The following is a 26,664-nucleotide window of genomic DNA, read 5'->3' on the forward strand; positions in this document are numbered from 1 at the left end:
CAGTTGTACTCTCAACTGAAGATGGTCGTTGAACGACCGAAACATGTCTTATAAATTTAGTTTCAAATGTGTCGTTATTTTTAAAAAAATTATACAGCCACATTTAAATGGCGATTTGGCTAACCTTCCTTTACTTTATTTCGCTAATGATTTTGACAACCGAAAGTGTTCTTCCACCTCTGTGATGATAAGTTTTCGTGCCCAAACTGGACTTTCACGAAAGGTTCAACAAAACGGGAGGAACTAGCTTAGAAGGGACGACTCCGCAGCGAGAACGAGAACTCGTCACGACTCCCTGGAACAGGCGACCTCTCCCACTGCATAAAATATTCTGTATAAGGACCCTTCCTTGGGGCGTATTTTTTCAGTCAGTATGCCCAATTGTATACGGTGGATGTAAGGATGCGTAAGGTCCATTTAATTATCAGTACACGTCAGGGTATGCTAAGAAAATACCAGGACCGTATACACAAGTGGTATAATTTCTTATATTTCAGTATCCATGCCATTATACATCATGAATACTGTGTGTGACATGCGATATACTGGTATGTATACTCGGCAGATATACATACTCTCATTTTCCCTTCTCCATTTACGTAACCGTACGCCATGTTGAAGTGGCGTCGAAGAAGGGAAAGAAAGACTTCAGTGAAACTTCTCTCCAGTCGCCATTTTGTTTGCTGTTGATAGAAATTTGGTTCCAGATCCTCCTGATTAATAATACAGGCTTGGGTTTCATTCAAATTCACGCGGGAAAAACGAAGTTTCCAGTATCAAAACAAAGAGTAAAAATGTCTGAAGTTGTTTCTGCTTCCAAAAGACAGAAAAGAGAATGGGCACTTTAGCTTTATTCAGAACCCCCTCTTCCCTATGCCAAACAACAGGCTTCTCAGCAATATGAATTCCTGTTTTGTGTGGAGATTCCTTGGCCACTGTTACGCTTATTGGATTTTAATGCTCTTGAGTGTAACATATATACCGCTGACAATTGTTAACGGGCTCGTAATTTCCACGATTTCTGGTAATGGAAAGTTGGCAAAAAAAAAAAAAAAAAACCTGTTACTGATTTACATTTATGACAGGTCCAAGCAATTTACAACAAATACTTGCATGGATGAAATATTTCAGAGATGGGTACTCCAATACAACATCCTTCACCAATTTAGGGTAAGTTATGATTTCATGGCCGCGGAGCGGGAATGTTTTGTCCATGAAATCCTTATGAGCTTTGTGCTTTCGGGGATTTTCCTGACTTCATTGTGATTTTCCCCAGCAAAGGCTTTTAAAGTTGCCAGTCTCACCTGCAGGTAAGTCAGGCTGCTTTACCCAAATACTGAAATATTTTTTGTGCGTTTTGCTCATAGAGGACCAACTCCAGCAGGATCAGCTGGACGTTTGGGTTTTGGACTTTTTTTATCCTGTTGAAAATCTTGACCTCCAAATAGCCCTGGAAAAGGGTCAGGACATTGCATAAATGAGTGCATAATTTTTTTGCATGTTTGTTAGTAAACTTAACTCAACGTTAATGATATTACTTTCAATGTGTAGAGTTCACATCGTCTCAAGTGTTTCAGTTGGCACCGAACCGACTGGTCCCGTTGCAATGGTAGCTCTGATGGGGGACCCAATGGTGGTCTTTGAGAGACTGATCAGTGGCCTGGAGAGCGCATCAGCACTAAAGAAAATTGAGAGAGGCCATTGCCCTGGAGATGAGGTAAAAGCAACGGAAGGTGTAACCAACCTTCTAATATGTTTTTAAGAGCGTGACCACGAGAAAACCGGACAGGGGGCGATAAACCTCAAATCACTGATTTCGCTCAAACTTGACACATATGCTAAGTATTGTGAGTTAACGCGTGAAAATAGTAGGTCAAAATATTTAATTCCTGGGAGATATAGGGTCCGCCTGGCAAAAACCCCATTTCCTGCATTTTTTGCATAATTAATTAGCAGCTAACTTTACATTGCTGTTGCGACAAACTGAAAATCCATCTGCAAATTAAATTAACTGGGTTGTATTTTATATCTATCAGACTTATAGAAACTTGAACTGTTTTAACTTTTTCATTTCATTTCCTCTCTTACCTCTCGCTTAAGTAAAGACGACTTTTTCTGGTTTTGACATAGTCCTAAAATAAAGGTATTTTAAGGCCCAATATCTCTGATGAGCAACCACTTCTGATCATTATTCTTATATTGGTGGTGAAAGCCATCACTGGAATTTCAAAATCAGTAATAAAAATTTTGGGCATTTTATTCATTTATTATTATTTCATGTCAGTCCGTGCTGACATGAAATTTACATCTACCTCCAACTTTTTTAGTCTATATCATTAAAACTCCGTACACCACATCTTTGTTTTAAACTTAAAATAACTTGAAATTTACAAGAGATTTCCTAGAGAGTATCGTTTAAACATAAACAAGGAGAGCTAACCGTTTAGCTCAATGGATAGAGCGCCGAACTGTTGAGCGGGAGTTCGAGGGTTCGAGCCCAGGCCGGACCAACACTCAGGGTCTTCAAATTACTGAGGAGAATGTGCTACCTTTCTATAATATCAAGAAAGAGATAGACATTCTAGTCGTCTCGGATAAGGACGAATAAACCGTAGATCCCGTCTCTTGCAGGGTTGGAGTAGGAGACGTTAATTGCCCACGCACGAGATCGCTGTGTGGTGGATGTCCTCCCATGGGGTGGGATGGATGGGTACCAGGGCCCGCAGTAATTGGCGCAAGCTGTTGTGGGGTCCTTGCCTGTCGGCGAAGCTATTAAATTGATTGTTCAGAATATTTGAATAGCGCAAGTTGAGCCATTTTTGAGAACTTTTTTCGCAGCCATATTTGGATTATTCTCGAGGAAACGCAGCATTTGATAATGAACATTAAGGGTGCAAGTAGTCGAACTTTCTGACAAAAGAAATCAGGAAGAAACTTTATAGTACATACATGTCTCTCTGGTACCTCAGTTGCAACTATTGGCTTGATATCACTTGTTAGATAATTAAGTAGCCATTATGTCAACAATGTACCAGATTCGATTTACTTCGTTGCCTTGTTGAAATATTAAAAGTAGACAGAGCTCTCAGAAAGATCCACCAAAATGATTGGTCTTTTACGGCGTGATACTTATCGACTTACATGATATGTGTTGGTGTTGATATGCGGTTACTAGTTTTGCGTGGTATTATTGCTTACATATCAAAAATTTGTTATTGTTTTTCTAACTTTTGGCCTTGTTCTTTTCAAATTTCAGGGTGCGATAAAGTTCGGAAGCGAGTCACCCTGATGGTGGTGATTATTAGTGGAATATTTACAATCTGTTGGGGCACCCTCCAAGTGTTATACAGCTTACTTTACTTTACTTCCTACGAAATAAGCCCTGTCGTTGTGGCTATTTCTAACGCGATGGTTTTGTTCAACTCCGCCGTCACTACATCTGAAGAAGGCTGGTTTGACCAGCCGAAATATAGTGCTCCGTCTTAAAACGTATCTACGGTGTATGGTCTTGCCTCTATATTTATATTCCTTTTCTTTTTACACTCTGTCCAGCCAAAACTTCAGGGAGAAAGTGAAGGGAATGATATCCACATCTAAAACGATGATTCATCCAACAGGGGAGGGTGAAAACATCGATCCTAACACAACCCCACAGTCGGTGTTCAGTACCATCAATGTCGATACCGTGCTGTAAAATCAGTTATCATTTCTTTAAGTTCAGCTGAAGTCTGATATATTTGGAAAGTTACAAATTGCGACTTTATCTCACCTTTAAAAATACTTGAATCGGATAGTCATGGAGAACGTAAGCATGTTTCCTAGGAGAATTCTCATAACATTCATTCCATTGCTCCTCTTTATACCAGGCAACAAGATGGGATACAAATCAAGTATCAATAGCAGCATTTAAAGTATATATCATTTAACATGACTGACTGAAAAAAAAAACAAAACAACAATAACAACAACAAAAGAAAAACAACAAACAACCAAAAAAAAAAAACAACTATGAGCATTTAATCCAAAAACAAAAGCGTATGCAGCGAATATTGCATTTATCATGTTCAGTTCAAAGTTAGGCTTGTTCCCAAGCCCCTTGTCGATGTACTATATGTCGAGTCTTCTTTTTCGCAAATTTATGAAAATCTGTATTTAAACAATTATTGAATTCGGTTTTCGCAAGATATCATGAATTATCAAACCTCTGTCTGTGCTATCTGCCTTCTTATCCCTGCCGCGAAACACTTATCAAGCAAGTGCTTTACATGTTTTAAACATCAAATGCGCTCGCGCACGATGCAAAACTTTTCCTTTCATTCATAATATTGAGGAAATATCGGAACCCACACAATCCATTAAGAGTACTGATCACTTCACATGCACCTCCACCAATGTTATCCACTGTATAACTTGTACTTATTATAAAAAAATCTACAATGGTGAAACAGGAAGACGACTTGGTGACCGATTCGGAGAACCCATCTGTGACGTAGAGAAAAATGACAAGGACGCATCCAAATCAGTTGCTAGACACTTTAATTTGCCTATCACTCCATTCTTGTATCAACCATATTTGCACCAGTAGCGTAGCTTCATTTTCTGCATAGAAACACACTCACAACCCACAATTCCTCCACTCGCTCTGACGAGCTGGTGATAGCTAATCACCTCCGAGAATATTGTTATAGTTTTGATCAATCTAAAAAGAGCAGAAAGTTGAAATTGTGCGCGGGTACTAAAACATTAGTGTCCTTAAAAAAACTATATTCTGTACCATCGGTGTTAGGAAAGAACTGGGCAGAACCTCTTTCCAAGTTTTCTCCTATAAAACAAAATCATTCACCACCTTTCGTTCTCGTTGGGTTCTAGAACATTGCGTGGGTGTCACGCACATTATTTGTACATCACAACAATGGCAAATACTGCTGATCCCTTCTGAGGTGGAGTCGCGTTTATTGAAAGTTTAGGGTAAAAGTCTCTGCTCTTCTTCTCCTTGAAATTTTGCTGTTTTTTAGCAAGTCAACAAACCTACTGTTAAAAATTGTTAAAAAAAATCAAATCAAATCGTGATGATCCTAATCAGAGAAACGATAATTTGTTACAGAAGCTACTTTAGTTTTCGTCGAGAAAGTTATCAACTTTTTTCTTGCGATAATCTTGTGCCCTGAGTTTCAAATGATACATTTAGGAGAGCAGGGCAAAGTTTGCTTTTAACATCAGTGGGTGAACAAAGTTGTGATGTTAAAACCTAAAACTGTGCGGACGCTAAGTATTTATGTGAAATAATAATAGAACGTTACCAGTCTAATATTATACAATTATTTGTTTTAGAACACCTGCATTAACCAGAGATAACAGAGTGGCTGTGATTTTGTGCAAATCTGTCATCCGTATAACGTTTCGTTTGCCCTTTTTCTCTACAAAGCACTCATCAAATCATTCTAGCCCAGTGAACTCGGCGACCACCAACACAATCTCTTTGCACGTCTTAGCGACAATTCAATGACGCAGCTGGGGCAAGGCTTTTCAAGACTTTCTCATGGCATTTTTGAGGCGAAAGACTGGAACTCCTAAATAAACATTCACTGAGAACTATTCTTGAAGATAAAACTGGCTTATACGAGATGCTGTTCCATAGTCTAATAAGCCTTGTTATCTATCAGGAATACTTTACATCTCAGCTTCGTTCATAAGTCCTTCCAAGAGGCCACACCTAGTTTAACTGTTAAAGTCGCGAGTTTCCTCATTTAGCCTTCTGATATGCAGTTTAAGTTTTCTGTTTTACTGCCTTATAAGGAAGTAATACCTGCGATAATATTCTTGCGCGGAATTTGTTTTGTCTCCTCTTCCGATTTTTAAGAAAATCACCGTTATTCTGATGAGGTCAGACCCACACTATCCTGTTTTCAAATTCGGGTTAAAAATATTCAATTTCCCAAAAACTATTTCAACTTTTTTTATTACTTTCAAAGCCAAAAAGCCGCGGTCTCACTGAATTTATCTTCATTGTCTTTATTGAAATGGCAAGGCCTCAGGTTCAGTCAAGATGGCACTCTTGGTTACTTTGTAAAATCCATTAGTAGGTGATAAAAAGGAGATCTGCGTCCAAGCGACGGAAACAAATTTGGCGTTGTTGGTGTAAAAATAAGTTATGGCAAAATTTATTTGAAAAAAGTAAAAAGCAACACTATAACTAAAATTACCTTAACACTTCTAAAGAAGTCAAAATGTTTTATTTGCAACTACGACCACTAACCTAGTGGCCTTAGTAATCGGCGTAGGTGTACACACGCAAGATTTTTTCCTCTACTCCATTCACAGCAATTAAAGCTTTTATGTGCTAAACCTGTTTTGATAAACATGGTTCAATTTGTTTTCTTGATTTAAGCTACTTAAACTGAACTTTGTTGACTTCAAATCTAGCGCACTGAAAGTAAAAGTTCTTGATTTCTTGAATCAAGAAATATTTAGTTTTCTAGTTCTTCGTTTCCGATTTTCATTCAGTTAAACTTGGTTTTAACTAAACATGTGCCGCTGATGTAAATCGGGTCCTACTCTGTGGACGACGAAACGTCACATGAAAAAGACACGATTTAATTCTCAATCATCAAAGCTACGTTTTCAATATTCTTTTGACCTAAAAGACTCTTTAGGATAGTAACATCCTTCGAAAACTAACTGTTAGAGTATTCCTTTGAATAATTTGCTATCATGCTATTCTAAATGCTTTTATCTATCGCCATATCTTTTTAAAACTATTGTTTGAAGGGGATCTACACCAATTTTTTTTTAAACCACTTTGTGTAAAATTTTGCGAGTCTTCACTTTAAATGCCTACAAATTTACTTCACTTATTGCATTATTTCATTTTCTAGTTAAAAAGAGCGGAAAGGAAAAAAAATCAGTCAGGCTCTAGGGATGGGAGCGTGTTCTTCGTAAGAGTCCACGGGGCTGTAAACAACATCTTGATAACCAAACGCCATCGGGCCGCCAGCTGCCAATCCCTGCGGGGTAGTCCACAAGGAAGAGCAGGGCATGGCAACTACAGCCACACGGAGACCATAACGAACCTCCTCTGTTGTGATTGGCTGGCCTATATCTTCATCAACTAAGGAGATTAGATCAGGAACTGTGGCCAGAATACGCTTAGTTCCGTCAGGTTTGGCGACGAACGCCACGTAGTTTTCATTCTGAAATTCTATGCTGAGGCTTTGATCGATAAATTTCCCTGAGCCCTCAATGTTTAACTTTCCTTTGTTAAAGGCGCCTTCAGTTACGCGACTAATATCAGCTATCTAAAAAAGATAAAAAAACACCAAATGTAAAATTATCATTATTGCACAGGAATACTAATGGGTTTTGAAAGACTTTGAGGCGTTATTTTACCCAAGAAGTCGGTGGATAAAACAACATTATTAGTAGAAAAAGTCATAAAACCTGACCGAAAGCCTCACAAACACCAGACGGATCAAATGTAAGGGTGTACCAGCTCCTATTGCTGGGCATTGCACTTCTTGGCTGCTATAAGAAAAAGCTTGTCGATTCTTAGCAGTTAGCCTTGTATCCTTGATAGGCCATGTTCTCTTGAGCTGAGGGAGGAGGAGTGGGTGGGGGGGGGGGGGGCATGGAATGGCGGAAGGAGAGAACTCTTTCAGACACCTGAAATGCCAGCCTTCCATTCGCTTTGATCAACCTTACTTTTACTATCGAATTACTAAGAAACGACGCTTCGAAAAAAGAACAAAGAAACAAACAAAAACAAACAAAAACGAAGGCAGAGAGAAATATCACACCTTGCCAACAATTAAAAGTTTCCCATTTTCGTGCTGAAGAATACTATCAACAGGGGACGCCTTGTTGTGTCTTGCACGAAGCACAGTGTTCCCCAGGCGCCATGTTCTACTCAAGGTATGCAAAGCACATTTTTCTTGTACATCTTTCCAATCGAGGACAAATGCAAAGCCAACCATACAGCTGAGGAGTAAATGATGATAAAAATAATAACACTAGTAAGAATAATTATAAATATCATTTATAAAAAGTACAATTTATATACAAAGAAAAGAGACAATGTTGTTGCGACGTAGATAGGAAGTAAAAGGTAGTGGTGTCCATCACAGCAGTAAGGACAATAGATTCAATTCTCTCCCTTACCTTCCCTTTAGCTTATCAGTACTAATTTATGATGCTAATTTCACATTTTTGGGTATTGTTTCTAATTGTAAAGAGATCAACTGGCCTCTAGTAGCAGGGCTGCAAATAACGGCCGGTCAACGGACAATGTCCGGTCAAAATTGGGTACTGACCGGACAAATCCTTGGATTGCCGGACATCTTGTCCGGTCCTTTACCGACTCGTTCAAAGAAATTTTAATTTTTAACTGTTTGAAAATCATAAGGGACAACAGTAATGTTTCCGAAAGAAAAAAAAACCAATATAAAAGTAGACAAATTAGTGGTCTAGAAACTCCCGGCAGTCGCAAATTTCCACGATGTCATCAAGTACTGTCGCGACCGCAAATCATCATGTATTCCATTATTTTATTTGCTTCATTTAAGTGTTCCCAGTTAGTAGAGGGTTTTACCTTTGGCTAGATACCATAATTTACTCTTAAATAAAGTGATTGATTGTTTGATTGATTGAATGATCGGAAACTGAGCACCCTCACGAAGAATAATCTCGCTGCATCGAGAATACTCCAAGTAGCATTTGTTGCAAAGTGCAAAAAGCGAGCAAAGGCCCAAAACCTGGAGAATCCGACCATTCTTTTACTCTAACAAAAATTCACAACGGTAACTTAAAAAAAAAGGGCTCTGAGTTGTACTGAAAACACAAAAAGTCAAGATATATAAAAAGTGAGTTTGTTTGGCTGCTTCTGCAGTAAAGAGGAGTAAAATTATTAACTTGTAATTTTCATTGCCAGACCGACTTGGATTCAGTTGTTTTTTAGTTGTAAAAGGATTACTGTGCAATCTGGGTTCACTATCGCAAGAGTTCCGACTGTTAAAATTTGACCGGCCAAACACGGGTAGTGTCCGAGCAAAAACATGTTTGACCGGACAACGTGACCGGCGACTGTCCATTAGTTATTTGCAACCTTGACTAGTCTCACAAAGAGCAGTTTATCGATTGGCCCAAAACACAAGATCACAACAGTCAAACGCCAGCGTATATGCGAACTTTGTAAGGACTTGGTAGCGTGCTTTCTCAGAACCACAAACGAGTGACAAACAACCACTAAAGCCAAAAAGTCAAGTCAAGGTGTTATAAAATCCTAAACTTTCTTGGTGAAGTTCAAAACTGATTGGTAAATCAAAGGGATCTCCGTACTTTAATAAGCTTTGTGTTCGAAAAGCTTCCAGTTTTCCAGTTTCCTTTAACAGATTTCTATTACCTGCGAGACAGCAGTTTTGCAGTCTTCTTTTTAAGTATTTCGCGGTAAATTGGTGCGCAACCGGCCAAAAATTGATCCCTTTGCGCATGCCCGACGATTCACCGCTGTGTTACGAGAAACTGATAATTCAAATCAGACAACGAACATTTAGCTTTCTAGCATGCTCCAGCCGCACAGAATACGCTGCACAAATTACAGGTGACATTTTGAAGCTCGTGTTAAACTACGGAATGAAGGATAAGGAGTAAAGGAAAGCAGCACAGTAGCCTCTGAATTTCCGCTATTAGCAAAGCGGAAGTCCTTTACCTACCCCATTTCTACTGTTTTAATCCTTAGAAAGCCTTCCAAGTGCTTTGGCGTTTCTGCAAAGGTCAACGCAACTACATTTCCTTTCTCATCCCCAACAGCTGCAGGGTATGGCAGGCTGTCATAGACAAACGGCAAAAACATCTGCAACTCAGGAAAAGCTCGCCCCATGCCATCTGCGTCCACAATGGGGAGTCCCAGTTCTGCACCAGCCACTAAGGGCTCAATAGAGTTGGCACCTCCTATCTCGGCACACACTACTGCGACGACTTTACTTTTTGATTCAAGCTGTTTGAAAGCAAACGACAAATGAAACAAGTGAACTGAAGACATGACTTTGCTGTAAAAAATTGGAAAATAAAATACCAATACCTCTTACAAAGAGTGCGTGGTATAGGGTGAGGTTTATTAGCATTCTCCGAAAAGAACCGAAAATATGTGCAGATGTCACTCCGAAGGTAGCAAATTCTCATAATTTATTCAGAATTCAAGGGTTGGTCTGGTCTAGTCTAATGCTCGTATCTAACCCTCCCACAAGACAGTTTTTACCTATAACACCTCAGCCAACAGGGGAGCAGGTAAGGTGTTCTTCAAGAGTACACCAATTGCACAATTTGTAAAATGAAAATGATCGTTTATTGGAGTTTGCATGGCGAACTGCTCAACAATCCTGGAAAAGTCTATGGCAGAGAGCTTTCTTCAGCCTGTACCTCACTTTTAGAAGACATCCAGTCTTGAACATCTTTCGCTTCCCTGATTCCATCCCCATTGTCATGTTCATTAATAGCACCACCAGCCCTTAAAATTGCTGAAGCTGCCTCCACAGCTGAGATACTTTCTCGTCCACTAAAAAGCTTCTCAATCAAGATAACAGGGGCACCCATGAAGGCTGGAGTTATTACGTTACCCGTCAATTCAGGAGTTGATCCTAGTCTGAAACAAAGGAAGTGAAAAGAAATAAGACTTTCAAATCAGAACAAAAACAATGGTTGCCAACATTTAATTTTCCTCCTCTCCCCTCGCCTCCCCCGTTCCCAAACTTACCTCCCCCATGAATTTATTACGTAAACATTCACATTTTGTTCACCATCAACGCCAGACTTATTCCTGTAATCATCATTCTCAACTCACCTGTTCGGATGCACTACACGAATCTCCTTCTTATTCTTAATGAGCTCCAGCGCTCTCAGTCTCCCAAGATAGGGACTGCCTCCTCCACCACATCCCATGATACCTGCTCCGATGGCGATACACTCGATATCAAATTTGTTCAGAATCCAGTCACCTGTTGCCGGGTCTACATACGGATCACTAAACACAATGGCGTCCTCGTCTTGTGCGCTCGACTGCTGTGCCTCTTCGGAGACTTCTTTGAAAGGTGAACGTTTTTCACTCGATAAGATGCTAGATATCTTTAATCCTAAAAAAAAGGGGAAAAATTAGTAATTAGAATAATAAATATATCAACTGGTCAGTGGCTACCATTAAAGATACTGATTGGTGATCCCAAGAAACGACGTCACCGGAGATGCCTTTTTGTATGGCTAATTTTGTTTACTTACTCCGAATTATTCTTATTTTTTTTATCTCACGAGAAAAGCGGAAAAATCAAAGAATCGAAGGCCTTTATTAAATTTAAAATCGGGGAATTCGCCCCGTGTGTTGCCATTTGACAGGACGAGATGTTCCATTTTTCTATGGGTATGCAGGCACATATGCAATAGATTTTTTACCAATCAGAGCGCTCGTTGTATCTAAGTTTTGAGTTTAATTTTACAATAAGGTTTTCTGTTTTTGTAGCAGACATGTAGTGTGATGATTACCCATCTCCAATAATTCATCAATGCTGTTTGCTTTGCACTCAGCCAAATCTCCAACCACTTTCAGGTAAAATCGTACTACATTTCCAGGCAGATAAGCCAGCGGAACCTCCTCTTTGTCGATAACTTCCAAGGTTTGTTCGTCAGCTCCAGCCTCCACTGCTCTTTTACGCGCCCCTCGTTCGGCCTCCTCCCATGCTTTTTCACGGGTTGTGTTTTTCAAAGGGACTACATGATCAAATGTACCACTGACTTTGCTTAAGGCAGCGCCAACGGCATTTGCAACCTATAGCATTAATAGTACACAAATGATCGCTCTTAACACACAAGGTAGCAAACAGCGTAAGGAGAAAAGAGTTATGATAAGTAACTCAGTCGACATTTTTCATTGTGGATTCAAGATATGACTTTTTCATCATGAATGACCTTTCTGCGTCTTTTGTTCATTCATTTAGTGACTCAGTCTCACATTCCCCCTCCGGTCACGACCGTTTGATAGAGAAGAACCCTTCCAGATGATTACCCATTAAGGCTCTCTTTAGAAGACGTGACCCAACTCAAGTGAAAAGATGCAGAAGAGACAGCGAATGATATGCCTGTTCTTATCAACGAAAACTGTCTTTTACCTGATAGTTTGGAGGACAAAATACTTTTGATGCTCCTTTCAATGTCTGTGACAAATCCACAAGAACACTCCCTCCACCGACAAGGATAACAGGCTGGTCCTCACCGCTAAACTGTTTACGAATACAGGATCGGCATTAATACTCTCATTACTAACCCAGTACTTACGGTCCTGCACGCTGTAAACTTTCCTTACCTCATTACGTTATTGAAGGCAAATAATAATCTCAATCTTATAGATAAATCAATTTAACCTGGTTGTGTTTGAAAAATAGAATTGAGTTTGACAGCATTTTCTTTGCTTTCAACCATAAAATTTATATATCTGTTACCAGCCTACTTAATAATATCAGAGGTTCCAGTGGTCTACCATCACCTTTGAAACCTCTCATCGCCGTCTGGTGAGCCTGCGAGCAGGCTCTCGTGTTTGGATTTCTCCACAACCGCCAACTACACCATCGGCAGCCAGAATTATTCATTTTGATTGGCTGAGAGAAATGCATTCAGTTTCTCTTAAAATAATGCAGAAGAGAGGTCCTACTGAGCAGAAATAGGAATTCAGTGGAAAAATGGTAATAAGCCTTTAAGCCAGGCTTTAAACTTTATTGCTGCTAACAAAGTTATAAAAAAATTTAAAATCATTGTATAATTATATGTATTTTAAACGACATTTATATGATACCTTGACCAAGTCAATTGCAGCTTCAATCTTTCTCTTGATCTCCGCCATTGCTCCCTCCTTAATAACCTCTGGAATGTCCTTAGTTCTTTCCTTATCTCCAATCTCACAGAGGCCAAAAGCAACAGCTATGTCAGTAGATGTTATTATCTTCCCTCCGAACACCAAAGCTTCAGTCATCAACTTGTATGCAACGCTTGATGGGCCAACTGTGATTGCCTCCTGAGGGAATAAAAAATTATGTTGTTACATGCCTTTAATTGTTTGTGGGAAAATATCTTGAGTTTGTTGTGATCGTGGGTAAAGCTTTGGCAAGGCTACACATTTATCAGCACATATCTATGCATATAATGAACATTTAAGTATCACGTTTAATCATTTAAAACTGCTCATCCTACAATGATAGTATCTTTTTTAAATATATTTTTAACAATAGAGCCTCCCTCCTTCTTGCAGAACCTTTTTTTAACAATGTTAATGACAAACCTGCGTCTGTGCTATGACTGATCCTCCACCAAGTCCCACACTTAGCACATCAGGCATTTGGAAGTTGGTGTTAACTCCTCCAATCTAGATTTATTTACAAGTAAATGATGCACACAGAGTTAAAATATAATAAAGCCTAGTCTAAAATATCCGTAATACTGAGCTTAAGGCTGATAATCTAACCAGTCAAAATCCTTATTCAGACATAGAAAACAGCCATCCCTATCGCCTGGTGGGGCTGCAAAGAAAGAAAAGAAGAAGAAAAGAAGAAAAGGCTCTGCTCGCAGGGTAGCTGACTATCAACTATCAACCATTTCAGCATACTTAATCGATTAACTATGATTTCAGGTTACATTTAAAATAACTTATTGTTTCCAATTTGATAATAATTGGTTAGATTCATAATCCACTGTAAGTCTAACGTTGGTTTGTAAAATTGAGACGTTGGCGCGCGAGGCGGTGCTATCGTAAACACAAAGCCGTCATTGCGTGAGAGCAAATTGCTACAAATGTTCGCTTCTTCGTAGATGTTTACATGAAAAGTCGCTTTCGAGGATTCAAAGTCTTAAGAGTGTTAACGTGCCTTTACTTCGATTGGATAAAAGTTTGAAAAGATAGATCTAATTTGCGAACTAATTAACGCAAAGGAAGTTTTAAGTCCAAAGAAAGTTTACGTTATTATGCCGGATGGCGCTGATGTAGAGAAGAGGCCCAGCGTTAGCAACCATCCTAAAGGTCAAATGAAAGGTAAGGTAGTTTTCATCACACTTGGTCCTTTTTAGTTACGTGGAGATCAAATGAAATGGCTTGAGAGCACTGATCAGCTTTTTAGTTCACGGAATAAATCAATTGAATGGATAGAGTTTGGAATAGGCCGCAGTATCACAGAACGGCGGTAAATCAGTTTGTCAAAATATAACCTTTAGTTCTTTCTATTTACAAGATACAGAACTGCTTTGCTTCGAAATAGAAGGGCGAGCAAATTCCCCATGGGGCAGACGAAGCGAGATCGTAACCTAACGTCTCATAAAGATCGATCTGTCAAGGAAGCTTCTCCGGTTTGACGAGGACACGTAACTATGTGAAATCTCTCCAAGCATACGTCTTCTTTTCAGATAAGCGGCAGTGATACAGTGCATCAGTTTAATTGCTGTGTATTAAGAAAGTGAGATTTGTTCATCAATAAACTATTTTGTAGTTATTTATGCGTGTTTTATGAGTTGTACGGCCGAAGTATAAGACGGTATTTTTTTAAGGAAAAAAAGACAGACATCTTACAAATTTAAAATCAATTTTTCTGTAATATTAAAACATTACTGTACCACCAATTAGAATGTTCGAGAACTTGTTACAAAGTGTTACAGTAAAAATATGCTCCAATTTTAAAACTGCACGGCTGAGCTGAGTTTCTTAAGAGTTAATCTCCAGAGAAAATTAATGGCCTTATTAGCTAATCTCCCCGTAACGAGTCACAATCTTAATACTTAATAATTGATCATTAACTTTAACTTAAGATTATCTAAAAAAAATAATAAATCAATAATTGATCTACATTATTGAGAGACCTGTCACAATGATGGCAGTCTATCACATAACTTTTCCATATTAGCTAGGTTACCGGCCTTGGAAAATTCAAGAATAACTGAACTAAACTCCCAAGGTGTATTGTTATAATTAATGATTACTACTCTCAAGTTATTCCTAAATTTAATCACAACATACTGTAAATATGACATTTAATGACATTTAATATTTTTACAATCTTTGCCATTTTACTCAACCTTAACTCTGGCAGAAGCTTGTCTCGGGAATCCCCCTTTAAGCACTCCTACATCAGTAGTGGTTCCTCCAATGTCAATAACAATCGCATCTTGCACACCTGACAGGAATGCTGCTCCTCGCATGCTGTTTGTTGGGCCTGATGCAAATGTTAACACAGGAAGGTGTAGAGCTTGCTCTGCTCTTTAAAAGTTAATACAGAGACATGAGTTAATTAAATAAAAATATATATATATATATATAAAGTTCATGCATCTCTTATTGAATGCTATGTTCATTTAAGTACAATATCTGACAAAAAGTGTCTTTTTCAGCTGAATGGGAAATAAAGCAATTTGATAATTAAATACAGCCATCATCATAATAATTAACAGAAACAACTTAGGGGAGTGGTAACCATTCCAGTTGTTTTGGGGGAGTCTCAATAGTTGGCTTTTTAAAGCAAGACTGGAACTATGCACACTAATAATCAACATATTCAAATACTATATATTACTTAAAACTGCATTTTGCTTGAGGTGCATGGCTATGCTCATTAATTTCAATACTTGAAAATTATAAGAATGCAGATTACCCCACGTGTATTATTAAAAAACTCCAATTTTCCTCCTGAATGCCTCCTGGATGGTTAAATATTAATTAACAATTAATTTGCCTCAAAATCTGAACAACCTCTTCTATCATAGTCCAACATATGTAAGTGTGAATTAGCTGGTCTTCACATTTTCACATTTTAGTTTCCACTTATGTGCACTATCATGAAGAAACCTGCAGAGCTACATTAAAGCCAAAAGAGAATTAAAATACCCATTAAGAGTTACATGACTGTATATATGAGTGTACCTAAAACTGAGGATGATCCAAAATACTTATAAGAATATCTCCCTATATGCTGAAATTACCTACATGTACTTTCAATAGACATCAGCTCATGTGACTAAATAAAGACCACCAGAGTGACTAAATAACAATATGACTCTGAGTCAAAGTTAGCGGTACAATAAATCAATTTACCTTATTATGGTGCCATCATTCTGTGTGAGATAAAAGGGACATTTCAAGCCAAGGGTTCTCAAAGCCTCACAAAATGCTGCCACAGTCTTTTTGCAAAGTGGCTTTAGACTCTCATTAAGAACAGCTGCATTCTCCCGCTCTAGTAAGCCTATCAAGCCCACTTCATGAGAGAGTGTCAGACTCATATCAGGATGGGCAGATCTGATAATCTCAGCTACTTGAACTTCTTGTTTTTTAGAGGCAGGAGAGAAAACTCCAACAATGACAGCATTTCTTATTCCTTAAGAACAGAATAAGATAGACCAGGTAAACCACTCGAATATTGAAATAAACATAACAATGATAAAAGGAGGATTTCAGTATAGCCCCCATCCATGAGCTGACATCCACTCGACAACTCAGCAGGCATGTATCATTCTTCCAACAGTAAAATTAATGATGCTCAGAGAAAGAGAAATCAAGAAATGAGATGCAGTAATTATTACTGAAGGCAATTAAGCTAAGGTAATTCAAATGAAATCTAGACCACAGACCTGCTGAGTGTACTTTATTAGCAATCCTCTTCACTTCTTCCTCATCGACATCAGTTATACATGAACAATCATACTGAAATCCTCCATTGAGGAAAAAGTGCATTCCACCCACAACATTCCTCAGATCAGCAGGGAAATCACACAAAGGTGGGATGGCTCTAGTTGCTGGCCCACACAACCTTAACACAGCCACTTTGGTGAGGAACTTCCTCTGGACCACAGCATTCACAAAATGAGTGGTGCCAATGTTTACCCTAGCCACATGTTGAGTTGGATTGGGTTGATATTCCTCTGGAAGCTGGCTCAATGCTGATTGGATGGCTTCAGAGATACCAGAAGTCACATCCTCAGTGGTTGGAACTTTAGCTGAGCAAAGCACCTCCTTCTTTCTCAGGACCACAGCATCAGTGTTTGTCCCACCAACATCAACACCAATATAAAGCCACTGTATGCTGGACATGTTAAGGTTTTTATATATAAACCTCACTGAAAGAAATAACAATTGTCTTAATTGTCTTTGCAATTAATTGCTCTTGGTTGAGTAGATTAAAGGCCAGCAACTATTAGCAGAACTAAATTTTAGCAATTTGAGTATAGCATGTTTTCAGAATCAATGCATCACTTCAACTCAACTTTGAAGCACTTATATGACCATGCAATTGTGACCAATACTGAGAGGTTACCAATCCTCAGACATTAGGAAACCTGTGTGGATGGATTACTCCAGTTGCAGATCTAGGGGAGGGAGCTGGGGGGCCTGGTCCCCTCTTAATTTGAATTTGGATAAAAAAAATAATGCAGAAGAGAAAAACGCTGTTTGGTATACCCACACACAAAAGAAAAAGAATGGGCCCCCCTTTAGCTCAAGGTCTGGATCCACCATAATTGTAGTTAGCCCCTTACCATCATCTACACCTGATTATGGTTAAACAAGACATTACATCAATGAGGATTACACATAAAAGTTAAAAAAATAATAAAGCTAGTAGCCCTCAAAGAAAAAAAATATATACATATACAAAAAAGAGATAAACTATGCATATAAGAATAAAACATATGGGCATGTTTATATGAAAGTGGGGGACCCCATGTGCAGTAATCCCACTATCCGAGGATCACAGGGTGAGGTTGTTGGCATGCTTGTATATGTAACATGAACCCGGCTAGGAAGGGTTATCCCATTTTGAGATGGCAAATTTGATGCGATTTATTCTGCCTGGTACACCAGGCAACCCACCTGGTGAGTTACCCCACTTATTATGCAATTGTGATCAAGATAAAACAGTAGATTATATAGACAGGCAGATTTAACTTAGTAACCCCACCTGCTATAGCATTCTATGTACAGTTAGAAATTCAATTTTGTGCTTTGTGTGCATTAGAAATAAGAATGACAGAGGAACTGTAGAAACATTTTTTTAAAAACAAGGTGATGTATTTTCTTAAAATCTCAACATGTCTCCAGCTATCCAGATCATTTGGCAATTATTAACATTAACTTTAAGATTTGTGCTGCATAAATGTGAAATTGTCAAAAAAATAAATATAGTGACAGCGTTTTGAGGAGGCAGCCATGTATCTGTTCTAAAGTGGACTAATGATTTGTGCCACTTGAAGGCACAGCAGCATAAAGGCAAAGATGAAAGTGAAAATAAGCTTTATTCTGTTGACCCCTTCCTTATGAGGGCTTCTTCAGTGACAATTAAAGTAACAACATCATGCATTGAGTAATGCTAAAAAAAACCATTTAAGAGCAATTTAAATATCAAAAAATCGAGTGGTTACAAACTAAAGAGGCTGATTTGGAGCCACCCGACATACACCACAGCAGTGCAACTCAGTTGTTTGAGGCTACACCACTTAATGACTGCCAGAACTGCTCCTGGAGCTAACTTTTTAATCTGTATTTAAAAGGTATGACTAAGCTGCTTACGAAGTTAATGAATCATCTCACTAGTTCCATAAATGTAGGAAACAGTTCAATCTATAATTATATGTTCTCTGTCCAGAAACCGTAAAAATAAATTTTTAAAAAGTGGAAATTGTTCGAAGCCGCAAGGTGTCCTAAGAGTTATCTGAGCGGACAGTAATGTATTTTGAAGCTTAATGGAGTCAACTGGTATAATTGAGAATGAAATAGAATCCATTACGATGATGAAAAAATAATACAATTATATATCTGTATAATCACAAATGTAAGTGAAGATTGAATTTTAAATTTAATTCTTAAAGGAATGTTTACGTAACTTAAATTGTCGTTCTAATATTATGCAGCCTTTGCCTGATTTTCTGACACTCACCTCTCAAAAGACCAGATTTCTGTCACACCTGCAATTTGGATCAGAGTAAAAATAAACTTCTGAACTCAAATACTACGTGAAATTACCCCTCCAATAAAATCTTCACTTATTGTTCTTGAAGATTGCTCTGACGACCGAGTTGGCAAAGCGCTTGAGGTTCTTAACACCATTTTCCGTGTTTGAATTGATACGCGGAACTTTCGATATCCAGACTAATCCACACCGAACGGCAGACAAACAAAAGCCAAAAGGTTCAGATTTCTTTCCGTGAGCAGTTTGGAGTTCAGAATAATTTCCCAGGCAGTCTTAAACTCGACCTTAGACCACTGAAAACGTACATTACACACAACGAGTGAAATAACTGATTTACGGGAAGAAACATTTTTAATGGTGAGGTAACGTTCCGAATTAAAACTTCTCCACATAAGGGTGTTCAGCTCTTAGATATTAGCCGCACGCTTACGCGATCTTTATCGCTTGGATCATCGATCGCGCAACATATCGAAAGAATTATATTGAGTGATTCGGTGAAAAGGAACTAGCACAAGACACGCGTTGTTAATTCAGCTCCCTTTCCCCTACTGTCCAACGTTTATACTAAATATAACAAAAAAAAATGAAATATCCTCACTGTACCTTTCTGAGAATAGTTAAGGAAGCAACTCGCTCAGGTTCTTCCGCGTTCTAATTTCTTCTGGAAGATCTATCTGACTTCAAAAGACGAACTGGACATGAATAAAGTCCGTAGGCATTGTTTGATGGAGTACTCAAAATTTCCATTTCAATTTCAGTACGAGTGAAAGCGTCAAAGAAGAAAGAATTGGAATAATTTGAATTCCCTAGGTAATCCTTAAAGTCCCTGGTGGATAATGGTATGCTATTTGCGAGTTTAGGTCCGACAGATGCGAAATGATGATTCAATGCATTAGCTATTTCTGATTGGTTTTGTGTTGTACCCCGGTTGTCTGGAAGCTGGAGCGACGATACGAGTCTAGTCTTGTTGTGCTTATTAATTACAGTGTTAATCCCCTCCCAAGTTTTTTTCATATTATTTAGGTTGCTGCTAAAATAGGATTGATAGCAAAGTCTTTTACTCTAGCGAGTAAGGCTTATCAGTAAAATCCGAGTCTTTAATTTAGCGGCAATGAAAAGTATAGGGTGCTGAGTGAAAGGGCTCAAATCATTTGGATTCACAAAGTTCACTGCTCTCTTCCATCACAAAGATTAGAGATTATCTCATATCACTTGTAAAGTGAGATGATAACGTATATGGATGTAAGACATGTAAGCTGTTTATCACACAAGTATCATTATTGTAACCCAAGTACATTTTAATGCAGCAGTGATAAAAATTTATAATATCACCACTGAGCCATCCCTGCACCCCATCCATAACGCTTTTATCTATGTACTGATCAGAGTGGTTTAAAAGGCTTCTAAGCAAACTTTGAAACATTTCTTTTATAGTTATCTGTCACGATCTGACACCTATCAATTAGAAAGCGCGTAAGAAAAAAAAATTAAAGAAGTCCGCGTACACTTTTGAATGAAACCAACAGCACTAGTTTGGTAAAAAAACTCGAGTCAATTGAAAATTTTTCATCATGACACCCCAACTCTGGGATCCTTCCTAAAAAAGTCCTCAATCGACGCCAGGAAAAATCTTCAACGACAAGGCCCTTGACTAAATCAGGCACAAAACTAGCACAAGACACGCGTTATTAATTCAGCTCCCTTTCCCCTACTGTCCAACGTTTATACTAAATATAACAAACTGGGATCCTTGCTAAAAAAGTCCTCAATCGACGCCAGGAAAAATCTTCAACGACAAGGCCCTTGACTAAATCAGGCACAAGACTAGCACAAGACACGCGTTGTTAATTCAGCTCCCTTTCCCCTACTGTCCAACGTTTATACTAAATATAACAAAAAAAAATGAAATATCCTCACTGTACCTTTCTGAGAATAGTAGGAAGCAACTCGCTCAGGTTCTTCCGCGTTCTAATTTCTTCTGGAAGATCTATCTGACTTCAAAAGACGAACTGGACATGAATAAAGTCCGTAGGCATTGTTTGATGGAGTACTCAAAATTTCCATTTCAATTTCAGTACGAGTGAAAACGTCAAAGAAGAAAGAATTGGAATAATTTGAATTCCCTAGGTAATCCTTAAAGTCCCTGGTGGATAATGGTATGCTATTTGCGAGTTTAGGTCCGACAGATGCGAAATGATGATTCAATGCATTAGCTATTTCTGATTGGTTTTGTGTTGTACCCCGGTTGTCTGGAAGCTGGAGCGACGATACGAGTCTAGTCTTGTTGTGCTTATTAATTACAGTGTTAATCCCCTCCCAAGTTTTTTTCATATTATTTAGGTTGCTGCTAAAATAGGATTGATAGCAAAGTCTTTTACTCTAGCGAGTAAGGCTTATCAGTAAAATCCGAGTCTTTAATTTAGCGGCAATGAAAAGTATAGGGTGCTGAGTGAAAGGGCTCAAATCATTTGGATTCACAAAGTTCACTGCTCTCTTCCATCACAAAGATTAGAGATTATCTCATATCACTCGTAAAGTGAGATGATAACGTATATGGATGTAAGACATGTAAGCTGTTTATCACACAAGTATCATTATTAGTAACCCAAGTACATTTTAATGCAGCAGTGATAAAAATTTATAATATCACCACTGAGCCATCCCTGCACCCCATCCATAACGCTTTTATCTATGTACTGATCAGAGTGGTTTAAAAGGCTTCTAAGCAAACTTTGAAACATTTCTTTTATAGTTATCTGTCACGATCTGACACCTATCAATTAGAAAGCGCGTAAGAAAAAAAAAATTAAAGAAGTCCGCGTACACTTTTGAATGAAACCAACAGCACTAGTCTGGTAAGGAAACTCGAGTCAATTGAAAATTTTTCATCATGACACCCCAACTCTGGGATCCTTCCTAAAAAAGTCCTCAATCGACGCCAGGAAAAATCTTCAACGACAAGGCCCTTGACTAAATCAGGCACAAAACTAGCACAAGACATGCGTTGTTAATTCAGCTCCCTTTCCCCTACTGTCCAACGTTTATACTAAATATAACAAAAAAAAAAAATGAAATATCCTCACTGTACCTTTCTGAGAATAGTAGGAAGCAACTCGCTCAGGTTCTTCCGCGTTCTAATTTCTTCTGGAAGATCTATCTGACTTCAAAAGACGAACTGGACATGAATAAAGTCCGTAGGCTATGTTTGATGGAGTACTCAAAATTTCCATTTCAATTTCAGTACGAGTGAAAGCGTCAAAGAAGAAAGAATTGGAATAATTTGAATTCCCTAGGTAATCCTTAAAGTCCCTGGTGGATAATGGTATGCTACTTGCGAGTTTAGGTCCGACAGATGCGAAATGATGATTCAATGCATTAGCTATTTCTGATTGGTTTTGTGTTGTACCCCGGTTGTCTGGAAGCTGGAGCGACGATACGAGCCTAGTCTTGTTGTGCTTATTAATTACAGTGTTAATCCCCTCCCAAGTTTTTTTCATATTATTTAGGTTGCTGCTAAAATAGGATTGATAGCAAAGTCTTTTACTCTAGCGAGTAAGGCTTATCAGTAAAATCCGAGTCTTTAATTTAGCGGCAATGAAAAGTATAGGGTGCTGAGTGAAAGGGCTCAAATCATTTGGATTCACAAAGTTCACTGCTCTCTTCCATCACAAAGATTAGAGATTATCTCATATCACTTGTAAAGTGAGATGATAACGTATATGGATGTAAGACATGTAAGCTGTTTATCACACAAGTATCATTATTAGTAACCCAAGTACATTTTAATGCAGCAGTGATAAAAATTTATAATATCACCACTGAGCCATCCCTGCACCCCATCCATAACGCTTTTATCTATGTACTGATCAGAGTGGTTTAAAAGGCTTCTAAGCAAACTTTGAAACATTTCTTTTATAGTTATCTGTCACGATCTGACACCTATCAATTAGAAAGCGCGTAAGAAAAAAAAAATTAAAGAAGTCCGCGTACACTTTTGAATGAAACCAACAGCACTAGTTTGGTAAGGAAACTCGAGTCAATTGAAAATTTTTCATCATGACACCCCAACTCTGGGATCCTTCCTAAAAAAGTCCTCAATCGACGCCAGGAAAAATCTTCAACGACAAGGCCCTTGACTAAATCAGGCACAAAACTAGCACAAGACATGCGTTGTTAATTCAGCTCCCTTTCCCCTACTGTCCAACGTTTATACTAAATATAACAAAAAAAAAATGAAATATCCTCACTGTACCTTTCTGAGAATAGTAGGAAGCAACTCGCTCAGGTTCTTCCGCGTTCTAATTTCTTCTGGAAGATCTATCTGACTTCAAAAGACGAACTGGACATGAATAAAGTCCGTAGGCTATGTTTGATGGAGTACTCAAAATTTCCATTTCAATTTCAGTACGAGTGAAAGCATCAAAGAAGAAAGAATTGGAATAATTTGAATTCCCTAGGTAATCCTTAAAGTCCCTGGTGGATAATGGTATGCTATTTGCGAGTTTAGGTCCGACAGATGCGAAATGATGATTCAATGCATTAGCTATTTCTGATTGGTTTTGTGTTGTACCCCGGTTGTCTGGAAGCTGGAGCGACGATACGAGCCTAGTCTTGTTGTGCTTATTAATTACAGTGTTAATCCCCTCCCAAGTTTTTTTCATATTATTTAGGTTGCTTCTAAAATAGGATTGATAGCAAAGTCTTTTACTCTAGCGAGTAAGGCTTATCAGTAAAATCCGAGTCTTTAATTTAGCGGCAATGAAAAGTATAGGGTGCTGAGTGAAAGGGCTCAAATCATTTGGATTCACAAAGTTCACTGCTCTCTTCCATCACAAAGATTAGAGATTATCTCATATCACTTGTAAAGTGAGATGATAACGTATATGGATGTAAGACATGTAAGCTGTTTATCACACAAGTATCATTATTAGTAACCCAAGTACATTTTAATGCAGCAGTGATAAAAATTTATAATATCACCACTGAGCCATCCCTGCACCCCATCCATAACGCTTTTATCTATGTACTGATCAGAGTGGTTTAAAAGGCTTCTAAGCAAACTTTGAAACATTTCTTTTATAGTTATCTGTCACGATCTGACACCTATCAATTAGAAAGCGCGTAAGAAAAAAAAATTAAAGAAGTCCGCGTACACTTTTGAATGAAACCAACAGCACTAGTTTGGTAAGAAAACTCGAGTCAATTGAATATCACGTTGATTTTTTCTTCTTCGCTGATCTTACAGAAAGTATTTTTCCCTTCTATCGACGTTTAATTATCTACCTCTGCTCAGTTTTAAATGTCAATTGTTTAGTAAAGTCATAGTTAATAGAGGGGACTGGTTATGAAGGCCGGTATACATGAAAGGGCCGGCCTATTGTTCGGCTCCTGAGGTTGAAACGTACCGTGACGTTACGCGAACGTGCACATGTTTGATTTGCACTACAAGGCAACATGGTGGATAGTAGTGAACTTTTTAATTTTGGAGACGATTTTGATCCCATTTTAGACATTTTTAGAAGAAGAAGAAGAGCTAGATGAATACTTTACAGAAGCTGCTGACGATGTAAGTATTATAGCCTTCCTCATCAGTTTAAAAAGTGAGAGAAAACAACATTTTTGCTATTACCATTTCGGTATGTTTGACAAGATCGAGTTCAACTGTTTATCGTGCTTTTATGTCGGGTATTCTGTAATCTTTTTAATATCATATCTATTTGTAATAGGTCGAATTCGATGACCTAGTATGCGAACTGTGTTCCAAGAAGCGCAAAAGCAAGAGTGGGTTAAAGCGACACGAAATAGCGAAGCACAAAGACCTAAATAGTGCAGATTCGTCCGAAAAGCCAAGCGAAACAGAGCAGTTCACCTTCGAGATTTATTGTGAAATCATCCACAAAGCAAAAGCCAAAATAGTTGGATAGAAATTGTATCCAAGTTCCATTAGAGAGGAAATAAATACCTACCAAACAAATCCAGCAAATGGAGGTATAAGCGAAATCAAAAACATGTATGGTCGCTTGGTCAAGTCTGGCAACGCGGAACGATTCTATACTTCCTTCTACTCTGCAGTAGTCTCAAATGCAGTAATTTATTTTTGAGGGGTTGTCTAGGGATGCTGCGACATTGCTATCTACCAAAGTGGCAGATTTTACATTGGCTGGCAGCAAGGAGAAAGCCAAAGACTCTAGTATTTGTACTTGTGCACCATTAACTAAACTCTCAGCTGAAGAAGAAGCTGGACTACAGTACATAGGAGGATATATTCTACATAAACTTCATAAGAAACTGGCAAATAGTAAAAAATCACCGGAAATTGAGCAAGCAATCTCAATTCTTAAGGCTGGAAAGTCAGATGACCAGGCTGTTTCAGATAGCCAGAGGCTAACTTCATCTTTAAATCGTGGAGGCTTATGGACAATAACAAAGATACCCAAACAATTTTTGAAAGAGCTGAGCACTATTTTAGGGATATAACTTCAAAGGCTGACATAAGAAAGCTTGATTGCACTGACATTATATCAAGATCTACCCATGACATAGATGTAGTCTCTGCATATCATTTAATTTTGTCTGATGCTGAACTTACAGCAGAAAGCACTGTTGCCAAAGATGCACTACATAGTATCATTCAACTGTATGTAAGATTCCGCTCCTTTTCTTTCGCAAAGGATATCATACAGAAGCATAAGGTACAAGAAAAGCAGTTGAAATCCAAAGCGCTACGTAAGGAAATAAGCAGAGCTTGTAAAGAATCTGAAAATGACAGGCAGTCCTAGTCCAATATAAATTTTAATGAACTTTCACCATATTGCTAAAATTGTATTGATTGACTCAGAGGATTTTAATGAGCATTAAAAGTTACCTGGCTTATACTTTTCCCTAGAAACATTGTTATTGATGTTATACAAAATTAACATTTCATCATTACATTTAAAAGCCGTTACTGACTGTATGAATGAAACCCATGTTCCTCATCTCTCTGGAATCAAATAAATACTTGTCTCGGTTTATAATTACTTTTAGCTAATTGAAATGGTAACAAGTATAGTTTAGTTAATACAATAGAGTGAGCACAAAAATCATCCATCAAATATAGTCATTGGACTAAGAGTTATCTTTTGATCTTCTCCTGGTTCCATTTGATTGATATTTTACTCGAATACTTACACGTTTCGATATCATTTGGATCGAAATGCTTCTCACATGTAAATACATTTCCTTTATCGATTTGACTTTGGAAATCTTTGTCGATAATTCTTGTTTTGGTCGGCTGATTCAGCCACTCTTTGCGCCACTTTTCATACTCGGCATTTCGCAGCGAGGGCAACTTAACTATGCCGATTCCTTTCGTTCTACGACATGTACCGCAACCAAATACGGCACAGCTGTAGCCAGGCATAGTAATTTCGAGTTTAGATACTTAAATAAACTGTCTCGTTGGACAGAACTACATCATGACGCTTTAGAAACAGATAAAACCACGTACACAAGTCTTCTAGCTCTCCGCCATTTTAAATGTGTGTGCACGGTCACGCTTGGTTGGCTTCGATAAACTCGAACAATAACCGAGCTCCCTGTTGTATGCCGGCCTTCATAAGCAGTCCCCTCTATTAACTATGGTAAAGTTTAATACATGTTTTGAAGTTTCTCTACCAAAAATCTAAAATCAACAGACACTTTTATCTATCTAGAC

The 26,664-nt window shown here is 38.2% G+C and overlaps 2 protein-coding genes and 1 pseudogene across 2 annotated transcripts in view; 1 reads left to right on the forward strand and 2 right to left on the reverse strand.

Moving 5' to 3' along the window:
- LOC148716655 (uncharacterized) overlaps positions 1-12,167 on the reverse strand; it is a 70,783-nt gene extending 58,616 nt beyond the window's left edge. Inside the window, exon 1 of the mRNA XM_088744509.1 lies at positions 12,147-12,167. The gene's annotated coding sequence lies outside the window, so the exon portion shown is untranslated. The remainder of the gene's footprint in view (positions 1-12,146) is intronic.
- LOC111345029 (uncharacterized) lies at positions 6,200-21,002 on the reverse strand. Its single transcript, XM_088744505.1, has 14 exons — positions 20,891-21,002; positions 18,936-18,963; positions 16,636-17,121; positions 16,103-16,382; positions 15,091-15,271; positions 13,310-13,393; positions 12,827-13,045; positions 12,147-12,257; positions 11,524-11,806; positions 10,832-11,120; positions 10,411-10,633; positions 9,705-9,988; positions 7,794-7,974; positions 6,200-7,295 (listed from the first exon to the last, which is right to left on the reverse strand). The coding sequence occupies exons 3-14, from the start codon at positions 17,093-17,095 to the stop codon at positions 6,906-6,908; spliced, it is 2,985 nt and encodes a 994-aa protein (XP_088600631.1). The 5' UTR covers positions 17,096-17,121; positions 18,936-18,963; positions 20,891-21,002; the 3' UTR covers positions 6,200-6,905.
- Positions 21,003-24,392: 3,390 nt separating this feature from the next.
- Positions 24,393-25,849, forward strand: LOC148716656 (uncharacterized; annotated as a pseudogene).
- The last annotated feature ends 815 nt before the right edge of the window (positions 25,850-26,664 follow it).

This window comes from Stylophora pistillata, chromosome 14, assembly GCF_964205215.1.
Source record: "Stylophora pistillata chromosome 14, jaStyPist1.2, whole genome shotgun sequence".
NCBI classification, from domain to species: domain Eukaryota; kingdom Metazoa; phylum Cnidaria; class Anthozoa; order Scleractinia; family Pocilloporidae; genus Stylophora; species Stylophora pistillata.